The 15311-nt window shown below is 35.8% G+C and overlaps 1 protein-coding gene across 2 annotated transcripts in view; it reads left to right on the top strand.

Annotated features, from left to right (window-relative positions):
* Window positions 1-12149, top strand: part of LOC123527745 (DNA ligase 3-like) — a 54400-nt gene extending 42251 nt beyond the window's left edge. For both annotated transcript variants that reach the window (XM_053523793.1, XM_053523792.1), the window contains exons 22-24: window positions 1336-1421; window positions 2041-2113; window positions 2873-12149. In XM_053523793.1, the coding sequence (XP_053379768.1) occupies window positions 1336-1421; window positions 2041-2113; window positions 2873-2980 (267 nt within the window). In that variant the 3' untranslated portion in view covers window positions 2981-12149. The remainder of the gene's footprint in view (window positions 1-1335; window positions 1422-2040; window positions 2114-2872) is intronic.
* Window positions 12150-15311: the final 3162 nt, after the last annotated feature.

Genomic DNA, 15311 nt, shown 5'->3' with positions numbered 1-15311 from the left:
TGGGTCACATGAGCTCAAAAACTAGGTCACTATGTCAAATAATAGAAAAAACGACGTCATACTCAAAACTGGATCATGTGGGAAGAGGTGAGCGATTCAGGACCATTATGGTCCTCTTGTTAACAGAAGACAAGGTGTCTAATGTCTTCTTGCACATTACACTGGCATTTTTGTTGATTTTACACATACTGGCGAAACCAGTCTGGCCCCTCCACACCCCTCCCCCATTGCCAGGTGACTCGTGTTGTTAATGATGACTAAGGTTCATGCATGATTATATTTGAGCCGTGCCATGAGAAAACCAACATAGTGGGTTTGTGACCAGCATGGATCCAGACCATCCTGCGCATCTGCGCAGTCTGGTCAGGATCCACGCTTTTTCGCTTTTAAAGCCTACTGCAATTAGAGAAACCGTTAGTGAACAGCATGGATCCTGACCAGACTGCACGGATGCGCAGGCTGGTCTGGATCCATGCTGGTTGCAAACCCACTATGTTGGTTTTCTCATGGCGTGGCTCATTTATATTTCTGTAAAATTAGATAAAATTCAGATACCGTAAGTATAGTTGCTGTTTTTCTCATATAGTAGTCAGTATAAAGTTATTTTATTTACAGTTATGCTACAAATGATGAAACTAAACAGGAACTTTGTTGTTCTGCTTCTTTGAAATATCATCATGTCATTTCTGTTTATGGAAGTTATTTCCTTTGCTTCTCTTTACTAACCTATTATAAAACAGTGCTACAAAAGAAGTATTTTGTTTCGCCTTATTTATGCTATAATTTGTAAAATACGGTATTCAAGAAAAATAATCTACCACTGGCTGTAGATGCAGATGGGAATATCTGGCTCTTGGGAAACTATTTTGGCAGTAACTTGTTAACTCGTTACAGCCAGAACATTTATCCCCAAACTGGATATTCTCATCTACATCTACAACCAGTGACAGATTATTATAATCTGGCCTCCACCTGTGATTCATGTGATGAAGTTATTAGTTACTTGCAGAGAACATGTTAGTACTGGAACAGAATTCATCATGGAGATCAACAGTCTATTGCTATTCCAGCTGCTTCAGCTTTCCCTGCTATCCCCACTGTCTCTGCTATTCCTGCTATGTCTGCTTTCCTGCTGTCTTGTTTACCTGTACTGTCACTGATACCCCTGTTATCTCTGCTATTCCTGCTGTCTCTGTTACCTTTGCTGTTTCTGTTTCTCCTGCTAGCCCTGCTACTCTTGCAATCTCTTTTACCCTTGCAATTTCTGCTATCTTTGCTATCCCTGGGATCTTAAATTTCTCACTTACTGGAACTAAAATAATCTTTTTCATGCAGGTTTTACCAAATATTTTCACTGGAGCCAAGATCTTCATTCCGAGTGATATGAAGGATTACAAGACACTGAGGAGATATATCATAGCGTATCCTTTTTCTTTGTATAAATCATTTTTTGGCTTTATTAAATCAAAGCTTCAAAATTTAATAATGTCAACATAAATTGGTTATAATTATCCAGTTATAAATGGAATGAATTGAAAATTTATATATACATGTACATTATATTTGAAAAAAAAAAGAAATGTGGGAATTATGTCCACCCTGGTCAAACTGAGCAGAGCTTCTAGAATTAAAGACATGGCAAATAACTCTTATTTTTAGGGTTTCTGCTACAGATGAAAATAGTTAAATTTAACTGTGGTTGTTTTTAATGAAATGAAAAAAAAAATGAGTAACCATTCAAATGATTTTGATGGTGATAGTCTTTTTCAATTAAGGGAACTTAAAGTTCAAAGCTGGTGAGAATAAAACAAAACAAAGAAAAGTAGATTAAAAGTGAGTGAGTTTTATACAGATAAAAGGATAAAAAGTATCTTTACAATACATACAAGTTCTGTTTTGTGTTTACATTTTATAAAATAAAAAAAAACTTTATTTTCAATTTAAAGTTTTTATATTTTTCTAAATATTCAAGAAAGTGTAGTTGACAGTTTTTTATTAAGTTTTACTCTAGAATTCTTGTTGTCCTTGACACCAGCACAGTTTTGATGGAGAGGTTGTTCCAGAGTTCAGTAGAGCAACAGCAACTCATGCAGTGGTACCAAGTGATTATACAGTAAGTGTCATTGTGACTTCTTTCATTGATGTTCTTACATGACCCAATTTTTTCCCTTTTAAACAAAGAAGACCCAAAAGTGTGACAATTTTATGAAACAAAATCAATGTACTAGGTCACAGTCATTATTACACACTCCATAGTGGAGAATTTAAAAGGAATACGACACAATGGGCAAGCATTTGGTGGATATTGATAAGGATGTACATTATAATCCTTCATAACATGTTAAAATAGAAATAATATACAGCTGTTAACTTGCCACATGCAAAAATGTTTGTTTTTGTAAACAGAAAATGAAACAAAGGAAGAATTTTCAAAGTCGATATCAAAATAATGCACAAATATGATGTTATAATGGCACAAAATGATATTTTTCTGCCATCTGCGATGAAATTCTAACGATGTAATGGCAGGTTGCAGTTCACAGAATAGTGCTAAATCTTAGTATCAGCTTAGTGACAAAAATGTTCAGTTCTGAAATAAATGATGTCATTGAATTGCAGTCATTCCTGTTACCACTTACAATGTATGCCAATATCTTGATAAGTATGCAACTTATTTTTATGATATTTTCAGAAAATATGGCAAATAGTTCTGGATCAACCATTGTATGTTGACATTTGACAAGTATAATGGCAATAAGTTGTTGCATATATATGAATTACATTGTTTATTATTTAGCACAAATTTGTACTGTTATAAAGAAAAAAATGTCTTTGTAGGAGCTCTATTTGAGATTTTTGTCTTTCTTTTTAGGGTCCAGCCATTAAATGTGAGGGTGTTTGTGTGAAAGACACTTGGTTGTGGAAATGTATCAAAACAAAATGTTTGCAGCCAACAGAACACTTTATTCTGGGTACTTGAGTGCAATCAACAGAATATTTCATCATTGGTTCTTCAACGCAGCAAACAAAACATGTCATCCTATACTTAAGTGCAGTCATGAGAACACTTCATTCTGTGTCGTCCTAGGTAATTAAGTGCAGTTGACAGAAAATTTCATCAGTGTTTTAAACGAAGTCAAAAGAATATTTCTTTGTTTGATGTACTTGAATAAATCCAACAGAACATTTAATCCTTAGTACTTTAGTGCAGCAAACAGAATGGTTCATCTGGTTAATGTCAGAGAGCAGCAAACAGAACAATTCATACTTGGAACTTTATAGTACAGCAAACAGAATGGTTCATCCGTGTTTAATGTCCGAGTGCAGCAAACAGAACAGTTCATGCTTGGAACTGGAGTGTAGGTAGTAGGGGTGATTATTGTGGTCAATAGTGACTACTGCAATACTACTGATATTGTTGTACGTAATATTTCAAAGCTTTTATCTTTAGAGGCCAATATTATGCAATGCTGTCAAAATTTTCACCTGACAGCATGTACAAATTAGAAATTATATGGCCTTATGTTATAAAAATGTTAAAGCAGCGTGCCTCCAGATTTGGCTAAAAAATAATCTTTCTTTCAAATTGAAGTTTGGTCATATTATGAACATTAGAATATGAATTTTTGTTTCTAAAATATTTTAAAAGTTCCAAATCAAGAAAAAAAGATGACCGCGACAGGAATCGAACCCTGGACAGATGCGGCAATAAAGACATTTTCCCATCATCGTAACCAATAGCGCTATAGCTGAAGTAGTGAATAATGACTTCAAAAGATAGATATTTATAATCGAGACAGTTTACCTGGAGTAAAAGCGTGACAAATGCTTTTCGACTTTCATCATAAAAAGTAGTAAAAACAGCAACTTCTCATGTGTTTCCGTAATATAAAGTTTGTCGGTAATTAAGTTTTAAAGCCTTCTTAAGAAATATAGTATTTATTTGAAGATATCTAAAAAAAATAATTATTTTTTAGCTCACCTGTGACAAGGTGAGCTTTTGTGATCGCGCAGCGTCCCTTGTCTGTGCATCCGTCCGTGCGTGCGTAAAATTTTCCTTGTGACATCTCTTGAGGTCACATTTTTCATGGGATCTTTATGAAAATATGTCAGAATGTTCATCTTGGTAAATTCTAGGTCAAGTTCGAAACTGGGTCACGTGCCCTCAAAAACTAGGTCAGTAGGTCTAAAAATAGAAAAACCTTGTGACCTCTCTAGAGGCCATAATTTTCAATGGATCTTCATGAAAATTGGTCAGAATGTTCACCTTGATGATATCTAGGTCAAGTTCGAAACTGGGTCACGTGCCTTCAAAAGCTAGGTCAGTAGGTCTAAAAATAGAAAAACCTTGTGACCTCTCTAGAGGCCATATATTACACAAGATCTTCATGAAAATTGGTCAGAATGTTCACCTTGATGATATCTAGGTCAGGTTCGAAACTGGGTCACGTGCCGTCAAAAACTAGGTCAGTAGGTCAAATAATAGAAAAACCTTGTGACCTCTCTAAAGGCCATATTTTTCATGGGATCTGTATGAAAGTTGGTCTGAATGTTCATCTTGATGATATCTAGGTCAGGTTCGAAACTGGGTCACGTGCGGTCAAAAACTAGGTCAGTAGGTCTAAAAATAGAAAAACCTTGTGACCTTTCTAGAGGCCATATATTTCACAAGATCTTCATGAAAATTGGTCAGAACGTTCACCTTGATGATATCTAGGTTAAGTTCGAAACTGGGTCACGTGCCATCAAAAACTAGGTCAGTAGGTCAAATAATAGAAAAACCTTGTGAACTCTTTAAAGGCCATATTTTTCATGGGACCTGTATGAAAGTTGGTCTGAATGTTCATCTTGATGATATCTAGGTCAGGTTCGAAACTGGGTCACTTGCGGTCAAAAACTAGGTCAGTAAGTCTAAAAATAGAAAAACCTTGTGACCTCTCTAGAGGCCATATATTGCATGAAATCTTCATGAAAATTAGTCAGAATTTTCACCTTGATGATATCTAAATCAGGTTCGAAAGTGGGTCACGTGCCTTCAAAAACTAGGTCAGTAGGTCAAATAATAGAAAAACCTTGTGACCTCTCTAGAGGCCATATTTTCCATGGGATCTGTATGAAAGTTGGTCTGAATGTTCATCTTGATGATATCTAGGTCAAGTTCGAAAGTGGGTCACGTGCCTTCAAAAACTAGGTCAGTAGGTCAAATAATAGAAAAACCTTGTGACCTCTCGTAAGGCCATATTTTTCAGTGGATCTTCATGAAAGTTGGTCTGAATGTTCATCTTGATGATATCTAGGTCAAGTTCTAAACAGAGTCATGTGCGGTCAAAAACTAGGTCAGTGGGTCTAAAAATAGAAAAACCTTGTGACCTCTCTAGAGGCCATACTTGTGAATGGATCTCCATAAAATTTGGTCAGAATGTTCATCTTGATGATATCTAGGTCAAGTTCGAAAGTGGGTCACGTGCCATCAAAAAGTAGATCTGTAGGTCAAATAATGAAAAAACGTTGTGACCTCTCTAGAGGCCATATTTTTCATGGGATCTGTATGAAAGTTGGTCTGAATGTTTATCTTGATGATATCTAGGTCAAGTTTGAAACTGGGTCAACTGCGATCAAAAACTAGGTCAGTAGGTCTAAAAATAGAAAAACCTTGTGACCTCTCTAGAGGCCATACCCTTGAATGGATCTTCATGAAAATTGGTCAGAACGTTCACCTTGATGATATCTAGGTCAGGTTTGAAACTGGGTCACGTGCCTTAAAAAACTAGGTCAATAGGTCAAATAATAGAAAAACCTTGTGACCTCTCTAGAGACCATATTTTTCAATGGATCTTCATGAAAATTGGTCAGAATTTTTATCTTGATAATATCTAGATCAAGTTCAAAACTGGGTCACATGAGCTCAAAAACTAGGTCACTATGTCAAATAATAGAAAAAAACGACGTCATACTCAGAACTGGATCATGTGGGAAGAGATGAGCGATTCAGGACCATCATGGTCCTCTTGTTTGTTGTTGTCGAACGATCTGTAGGCATGCGGCTTTAAAACAAATCACTCAATCACTAAATCACTTGTTTTGGACATACTTATCAACCCATTGATGATAAGTAAACTTGTGTTTGTAAGAGAGCACTGAATAAATGAATAATAGGGAATTTCAAGTAAGGTATGCAGTGAGTAATTGTAACAAAGTTGTTACCTAACAACTGTTGAATATATCCGTATGTGCATAATTGAGAGGATTATTATGGGCATACAACTGCAGCAGTCCTAATCATGATCAGTTGTTACCTTGGTACATTGTCTCCCCTCAACATATTTTCTTAAAAATATATAGGTAGTGCCCAGAGTAGTAGTCTTTTGCTATGTTGAAGTTTTGTAGGATAAATCATTGATTTAATATGCATGGTTTAATCTCTTTCTTGTGTGTGGACATCTTGTTTTCAAGTAAAATTTTAGTTGCTGTATTTAAGGTTTTTACTGCATAGAATTTCTGTAGCTTAGATTTTTGTTACAAATTAGTGTTTTTGCCTTTTCTTATTATAGATTTGTTAGATAACACATGTACTTAACTGTTTTGTGATTGAAATATTAAAGACATCTTTAGATGAAAATTTTAATGCTGCTTAAAAGTAGAATTGCTGTGCTTGATTAATGTTTGAAAACCGGAAGTGTTGGACTTGATTAATCTGTTAAAAAGAAGTGATTCATGGTTTAAAAAACAAATGTTGTACTTAATGAATCTATTAAAAAGGCGAAATGTTGTACTTGGTCAATCTTTTAAAAAGTGGAAATGTCATGCGTGATGAATCTTTTAGAAAGAGGAAATATTGTGTGTGATGAATCTTTTAGAAAGGGAGAGTGTTTTAATTGATGGATTGTAGGTTTTAAGATGAATATTAAATTTTGTGTTTTGACTCCTAATACTTTGACTCAGTGTTGTTATATTTTTGGGTTCTTTTGACTCCTGGAGAACATTAAATTTCACTGTTAGGTAATAGAATTCCACTTAATCCATTGTTAGGGGGCATGAGGTGTTTTGCACATTCATTACGTTTCATAAACAGGCACAGTCAAACAAAATCTTCTGTTACATTGCTTTGTTGCATTCTATGGTTTAGAATGATCTATTCATAGAATAAGCCCCATGTGGTTCTGGGACGATCTGTGTATGAAAAGAATTGGAACCACTGCCTTACCCTTGCATGATCGTAAGAGGCGACTAATAGGGTCTTAACACTTGGTTTTGCTGTAACTCTGTGATTCCAGCAGGTATGCAAATTTTGATTCCATACCTCATGTTTTTATTTCGATGTAAATGAGATGTGAAACAAAAATTTGTAGTCCTGTTTGGCGCCATATAACCTATACTGTGTTGGTGCACCGTAAAACCCAAATAAATAAATAAATTTCATAGAATACATTGGTTATAGACTACTAAGTGGTCGCTCCAGTTTTTTAAACCTTAAAAAACCAGTGTACTATGCTCACCTTTCAATAAAGTATTTTATCATTTGATATTGATGTAGAAAATACTCAGAAAATATATTTAATTGGCTTAGTAAAATATAAACTACTGTGAAATCATTTAATTTCTTGGGCATGAATTTACGTGGTTTTGACCACAACGGCTATTTCTTGGGGATATGAATTTGTGGTTTTCATCTTTTGAAGATAAAATGATAGGGAATTTTACTTGTTTGTTGGGATTTAATTTTGTGGATTGACACAACCACGAAAATTAGTCCCCCACGAAAATTAATGATTTCACAGTATGCATATAAGCCTGCAATTATAGTAGATATCAAGCAACATGTGTGGTATTTTAAACCTAACATGCAGCACTGTTTATACATACAAACATTTTTGTGTTATGTTTATTTAATACTGTGTGATAGTTGTTCATACTTTTACATTAGAACTTCAGGTATAATATATCTTCAATGAACCATCAAATATTTTTATTCAGTTTGAACATTTCATGTTATATCACTTTTATATTGATGAAAACCTTTAGATTCACCAAATTGATGGGCAGTTGAGTTAGGTATATAGAATGACTCTTATTATTTTGTTTATCGATTATAGTACTTTAATGCATGTTTTCTGTTGTCTTTGGCAACATTTTGTTTTCTTCATGTAGGCAGCTTTCGTTTATTAGCTCACCTGTCACAAAGTGACAAGGTGAGCTTTTGTGATCGCGCGGTGTCCGTCGTCCGTCGTCCGTGCGTCCGTAAACTTTTGCTTGTGACCACTCTAGAGGTCACATTTTTCATGGGATCTTTATGAAAGTTGGTCAGAATGTTCATCTTGATGATATCTAGGTCAAGTTCGAAACTAGGTCATGTGCCGTCAAAAACTAGGTCAGTAGGTCTAAAAATAGAAAAACCTTGTGACCTCTCTAGAGGCCATATATTTCACAAGATCTTCATGAAAATTGGTCAGAATGTTCACCTTGATGATATCTAGGTCATGTTCGAAACTGGGTCACGTGCCTTCTAAAACTAGGTCAGTAGGTCTAAAAATAGAAAAACCTTGTGACCTCTCTAGAGGCCATATATTTCACAAGATCTTCATGAAAATTGGTCAGAACGTTCACCTTGATGATATCTAGGTTAAGTTCGAAACTGGGTCACGTGCCGTCAAAAACTAGGTCAGTAGGTCAAATAATAGAAAAACCTTGTGACCTCTCTAAAGGCAATATTTTTCATGGGATCTGTATGAAAATTAGTCTGAGTGTTCATCTTGATGATATCTAGGTCAAGTTTGAAACTGGGTCACGTGCGGTCAAAAACTAGGTCAGTAGGTCTAAAAATAGAAAAACCTTGTGACCTCTCTAGAGGCCATATATTTCATGAGATCTTCATGAAAATTGGTCAGAATGTTCATCTTGATGATATCTAGGTCAGGTTCGAAAGTGGGTCACGTGCCTTCAAAAACTAGGTCAGTAGGTCAAATAATAGAAAAAACTTGTGACCTCTCTAGAGGCCATATTTTTCATGGGATCTGTATGAAAGTTGGTCTGAATGTTCATCTTGATGATATCTAGGTCAAGTTCGAAAGTGGGTCACGTGCCTTCAAAAACTAGGTCAGTAGGTCAAATAATAGAAAAACCTTGTGACCTCTCTAAAGGCCATATTTTTCACGGGATCTGTATGAAAATTGGTCTGAGTGTTCATCTTGATGATATCTAGGTCAGGTTCGAAACTGGGTCAACTGCGGTCAAAAACTAGGACAGTAGGTCTAAAAATAGAAAAACTTTGTGACCTCTCTAGAGGCCATACTTTTGAATGGATCTTCGTGAAAATTGGTCAGAATGTTCACCTTGATGATACCTAGGTCAGGTTTGAAACTGGGTCATGTGCCTTAAAAAACTAGGTCAGTAGGTCAAATAATAAAAAAAACCTTGTGACCTCTCTAGAGGCCATACTTTTCATGGGATCTGTATGGAAGTTGGTCTGAATGTTCATCTTGATGATATCTAGGTCAAGTTTGAAACTGGGTCAACTGCGGTCAAAAAGTAGATCAGTAGGTCTAAAATTATTAAAATCTTTTGACCTCTAGAGGCCATATTTTTCAATGGATCTTCATGAAAATTGATCTGAATGTTCACCTTGATGATATCTAGGTAAGTTTCGAAACCGGGTCACGTGCGGTCAAAAACTAGGCCAGTAGGTATAAAAATAGAAAAACCTTGTGACCGCTCTAGAGGCCATATTTTTCATGAGATCTTCATGAAAATTAGTGAGAATGTTCACCTTGATGATATCTAGGTAAAGTTCAAAACAGGGTCACGTACCTTTGAAAACTAGGTCAGTAGGTCAAATAATAGAAAAACCTTGTTACCTCTCTAGAGACCATATTTTTCAATGGATCTTCATGAAAATTGGTCAGAATTTTTATCTTGATAATACCTAGGTCAAGTTCAAAACTAAGTCACTATGTCAAATAATAGAAAAAACGACGTCATACTCAAAACTGGGTCATGTGGGAAGAGGTGAGCGATTCAGGACCATCATGGTCCTCTTGTTCAGTTAATGGCCAAGCATTAGCTTCTTTGAAATAAACGTGATTTTTATAATTTCATCATCATGTTGCACCAGTATTTCATTAGAAACTGTGATTTTGTGCATTTAAACATTGTTATGCACAGTACGTACATTCTCTTTTTAGTGTATCAGTGTGATATATAGTTTCATCATTCCTGTATACAGTTGAACTTCATTCACTCAAACTGGACAGAACTGTAAGCATATGTGTATGGTCTCACTGCTCCTGTATAATAGTCTCAACATTCACAAACCCCGCCCACTTAGCTCAGAAGGGAGTGCTTGGTCTACGGATCACGGGGTCACGAGTTCAATCCCTGGGTGGGGCGAATGTTCTCCGTGACGATTTGATTAAAGACATTGTGTCTGAAATCAATCGTCCTACACCTCTGATTCATGTGGAGAAGTTGGCAGTTACTTGCAGAGTACAGGTTTGTACTGGTACAGAATCCAGGAACACTGGTTAGGTTAACTGCCCGCAATTACATGACTGAAATACTGTTGAAAAATGGCGTTAAACACAAAACAAACAAACAAACAAACTACATTCACATTGAGCCTTAGCTTTCACGTCTGAACACTGTTGTGGCAAAACACATATCAAAGAAATGATTTTGTAAGGTCATGCCTGCATTTCTTTGTTGTTACTGCGCTGTGGAAGGCGTATTTTATTTAGAAGAAACAATCTTGTCCGACTGTGTATCTAAAGAATTGGAACAACTGTCTTACCCATGCATAATTGTAAGTAGCAACTAAAATGGTCTGAACACTTGGTGTTGCAGTATCTCTGTGATTCATAGGTCAGTGGTCAAGGTTACGGTGATCTTGAGACTGAAAATGGTTTCAGCTCATCAAATAAAGGATGCTTTAGCCTACAGTTCACAGACTCCATAGGATGATTGCATTCTTACAGAAGATAACCAATGACGTGTTGGGGATCGAAAGACAGGATTACAGTGACGTTGAGACTCAGTACTGTTTCTGCTTTGTCATTCAGTTCTCAAACCTAAGAATGATTGCCTGCGGTCAGAATATTACCCCTACTATATTTGGGGCCAGCAGGTGGAAGGACAAGGTTACAGTAACCCCAGAATTGAAAATATTATATTTCTCTTATAAAGAACCCTTGGTCCTACTGCCTTCAAATGTCGTAGGATGCTTGCATGTGGTAAGAAGATGACCTCTATTCTTTCAGGGATCAATAGATCAAAGGTTGGGGTTAAAGTGTTCTTTGGACTTAAAGTGGAACAGACAATCATGGAAGGCATATGTATTTTACAACCTGCTGTTCTTTGGGATTTTGTTTCTATTTTTTTTAATAATTGGCTTAAAATTCGGGTGGAAATATTGAATATGTCCATTTACAAACTTCAGTAAAATGCCCAATTGACAGGCTTTGAACTTTTGGAGAAAATTTGTGTAGACTGTTGATATTGGTCATCATTTCAAAGGCTTTTCAGTTGTGTTAATCGTTTTAAGCCATTGTTTTGGTATTGACTTTACAAAAAGGGTTCCTTGCAAAATTTCATATGTCAGTAAGTTTAAAAAAGTCAGAGGCTTCTTATACAAAATACAAGTTATATGTTATGTTATATGTTAGTGAACTTTCATTTTTACAGTTTCTTTAAACTGATAATTTAGATTTTTCACAGTTTCATAAATCATTTTTAGTGCCATTGAAATGTTGATAGCAAATTTTAGTAGAACTTCAAGATTAAATTCTGATTTAGACTGATCATCAATACTAAATAGATATTTGAAAAATTCTCATTCACTTAACATTTTTAAAAGTTTTAAACGCGCAATTTAGATATAAATGAAAAATAAAGTTTCATTATTGAACTAATTTGAGACTGAAAATGTTTTGTGACAGATGTTGTAAAATTAAAACCATGTCATACATTTTACACCAAATAAAATCTGTTTTGGCAACTTTATTTATTATCTAAGTTATTTAAATAATGTAAGGCATTTTTGTCATACTTTTAAAGGCATTTATTGTATTTGAATGTAGTTTTTACTAGTAAATGCACCTCAGGAAGATGTACATGTTGTGTATATAATAGAAAGAAATAAAAAGAATAGATTTTTTTTACATTTAAGTTGCTGTTTAGAAATGTGTTAGTTAGAAACATGAACCTAAAAAAACAAGGATAAATATCAAACGAATGCCATGTTCCAAAAATGTAGCCTCCCCAAAACGAAACCCACAGCATGCAGTACACTGCCAACACACACCCGCATACAAAGCAAACACACGTGGACTAAACGAACAAACAAAGGAACACAGTGGGGCATCACCTTGGAACGGTCAGTGGCAAAACAGCACTGGGGAGCTTAAACCGGTTTATGGTGCACACCCAACCTCACTTGTATCCCCACAATGTTCCAAAGTCATGGGACAGTGAATAAATTTTAAAGTAATCCCCCCTTGGTGAAACTCCAACACACACCATGCTAAGTTTAATTTGAGCTATAAGTATAGGTGGATTGCGGGTGAAAATCAACTCTGTCAAATTACATAAAAAGAATAAAATTAGTTGCCTCTGCATAAATTATGATGTTAAAGTGTTATTATGGCATTTCTTTGAAGATATATTGCTTTGCATCTGTTGGTCACACTGGTTATCCGTCTGTCTGTAGAGCGAACTGTTTCCACCCAATAACTTAAGAACCACTTAAGCATTCAAACTTGGTAGCCTGATTTAGCTTATGAAATACTTGTTGATGACCCCACTTATTTTGAAGGTCAATAGGTCAAAGGTTAAGGTCACGGTCCTGAATTTTGAAAACAGTGTCTGCTCATTAACATTAGAACAACTTGACCCAGAACCTTTAAACTTGATGGCATGAAAATTCCCTATTGTTATTGAGATTAGTTAAGTCAAAGGTCAATGTCACAGGGGCCTGAACCTTGAAACGGTTTCCGCTCAAAAATTTGAGAACTATTGACTTTGAACATTCAAACTTGGTAGCATGATTAGGCTTATGAAATAGATGACCCCAATTATTTTGGAGGTCAAAAGGTAAGGTCACAGGGCCCTGAATCTTGAAAACAGTGTCTGCTTAATAACTTGAGAACCACTTGACCCAGAACCTTCAACCTTGAAAGCATGATTTGGCTTATGAGTAGATGATCCGCAATGTTTTTGAGGTCAGTAAGTCAAAGGCCAATGACACAAGGGCCTGAACCCTGAAATCTTTAGAACCACTTGACCCAGAACCTTCATACTTGAAAGCATGATTGGGCTTATGAAGTAGATGAGCCCCACTGTTTTTGAGGGTCAGTAAGTCAAAAGTCCGGGTCACAGGGACCTAAATATTTTAAACATCCACTTGAACCAGAATCTTCAAAATTGCAAGCATAATTGGGCTATGAAGTGAATTACCACTATCGTTTTTCGGATCAGTATTATTTATTTCTTTAGTTGGGTTTAACGTCGCACCGACACGATTATAGGTCATATGGCGACTTTCCAACTTTGATGTCAAGGTCAAAGAGGCCTGAACCTTCAAAATGGGTTCCACTTAATAACTTGAGAATCACTTGGCTTCAAACTTAGCATGATTGGGTCTTTTGAAGCAGATGATCACCGTAGTTTTAGGGGTCAGTTAGGCATTGGTCAAGGTCTCAAGGACCTGAACATTGAAAACTATTTCTGCAAAGGAAGTTGAGAACCACTTGACGAAGAACCTTCAAACTTGATAGCATGACTTTGCTCGTGAAGAAGATGACCCCTAATGTTTTGGGGGTCAGTAAATCAAAGGTCAAGGTCACAAGGGCCTGAACCTTGAAAAACGTTTCTGCTTAATTAGTTGAGAACCACTTGAACAAGTACTTCAGACTTAATAACATGACTTAGCTAGTGAAGTAGATGACCCCAATTGTTTTGGGGGTCAGTGAATCAAAGACCATGATCACAAGGGCATGACCCTTGGAAACGTTTCTGCTTAACCTTTAGCCTGCTAATTTTCTAAAATGGACTGATCGATCATTCAATTTGGGCAGTACCACTAGTTCATCAAAGGGGTCTTTACTGAAAATTTACTGACAGAATAGCGAACAGTGCAGACCATGATCAGCCTGCATGGCCGTGCAGGCTGATCTTGGTCTGCACTGGTCGCAAAGGCAGAACCACTTGCCGCCAGCAGGCTAACGGTTAATAACTTCAGAACCACTTGACACAGTACTTTAAACTTGATAGCATGATGGGTTTATTAAGTAAGTGACCCCTTATGTTTTATTAGTAAGTCAAGGTCATAGTGATCATGGGACTGAAAATGGGACACACCATCATAGGGGCATACGTGTCTTACAAACGGCTATAATATTACATTTGAGGATTAGTTTTGATTGTTTCAAGCGGGTTTAATCTTTCTTTATGTATCTTTTGGTAATAGTTAAGTAGTAAGGTACTGAAAGATATAGCAAGTCAATGGAAATCACTTCAAAAGTCATTGAATTGTTTCATGAAAGTTTCAATATTATATCCAAGCATTATTTTTCAGTAATGTAATGGACAGTAAAATACTGAATGAAGAAATTCACTCTATCTTGGACTTCCAATAAAAGGAGTCAATTTTGGCTGGTCATGTTAAATAGTTTAGCTACAAATTATAGTTGTATTCAAATTGCCAAAAGAATTTATAGTTGTAAACATGGGGAAAATGTCTTTAGGTAACAAGCCTTTTAATAAAAGAGGTCCGATAGTAACAGCATAAATTTGAGCCTAGGCTTGTTGCAAGTTCCTGGAGTTTGAGATAAAAAGTTTTATCATTGTAACAGATATATTAAAAGCTTTACAGTGAACATAGAAAAAGTCTTTAAGTGACTTCTTTTCATAGAGTCCTTTATGTCTTTACCAAATTTCATCTGTGGCATCAATGTTTGAATTTTTTTCAGATTTATGTGCCACAGAGCTATAAAAGTAAAAATAATAAAAAACCCTGGTTATTACAATGTGGTAGATCTATGTCGTTGCTCATGGGATGGGTGAGTGTTCAAACCAGATCATTTTCGCTCAATAATTTTAGTTTTGATACACCTATTATATATTTTAAGCTAGTGACCTGGAGAAATCCACTCGAGCTGAATACAACGTTGCAGATAAAGGTACTTGTATGGTCAGAAGGTGGAAATAACGGACACAAATGAAATAAGGTCTTAGATATTTTACAACAGTGCCTAAGGAAGGAAATAGGCTTAGAGCAGATAAACAATGTGGCAATTAGCGTTTCTGTATAAAAGATGAAATTT

This window comes from Mercenaria mercenaria, chromosome 14 (assembly GCF_021730395.1).
Source record: "Mercenaria mercenaria strain notata chromosome 14, MADL_Memer_1, whole genome shotgun sequence".
Lineage (NCBI taxonomy): Eukaryota > Metazoa > Mollusca > Bivalvia > Venerida > Veneridae > Mercenaria > Mercenaria mercenaria.
Note: the sequence above shows the minus strand (reverse complement) of the source record. Positions and strands in the feature narration are given on the sequence as shown.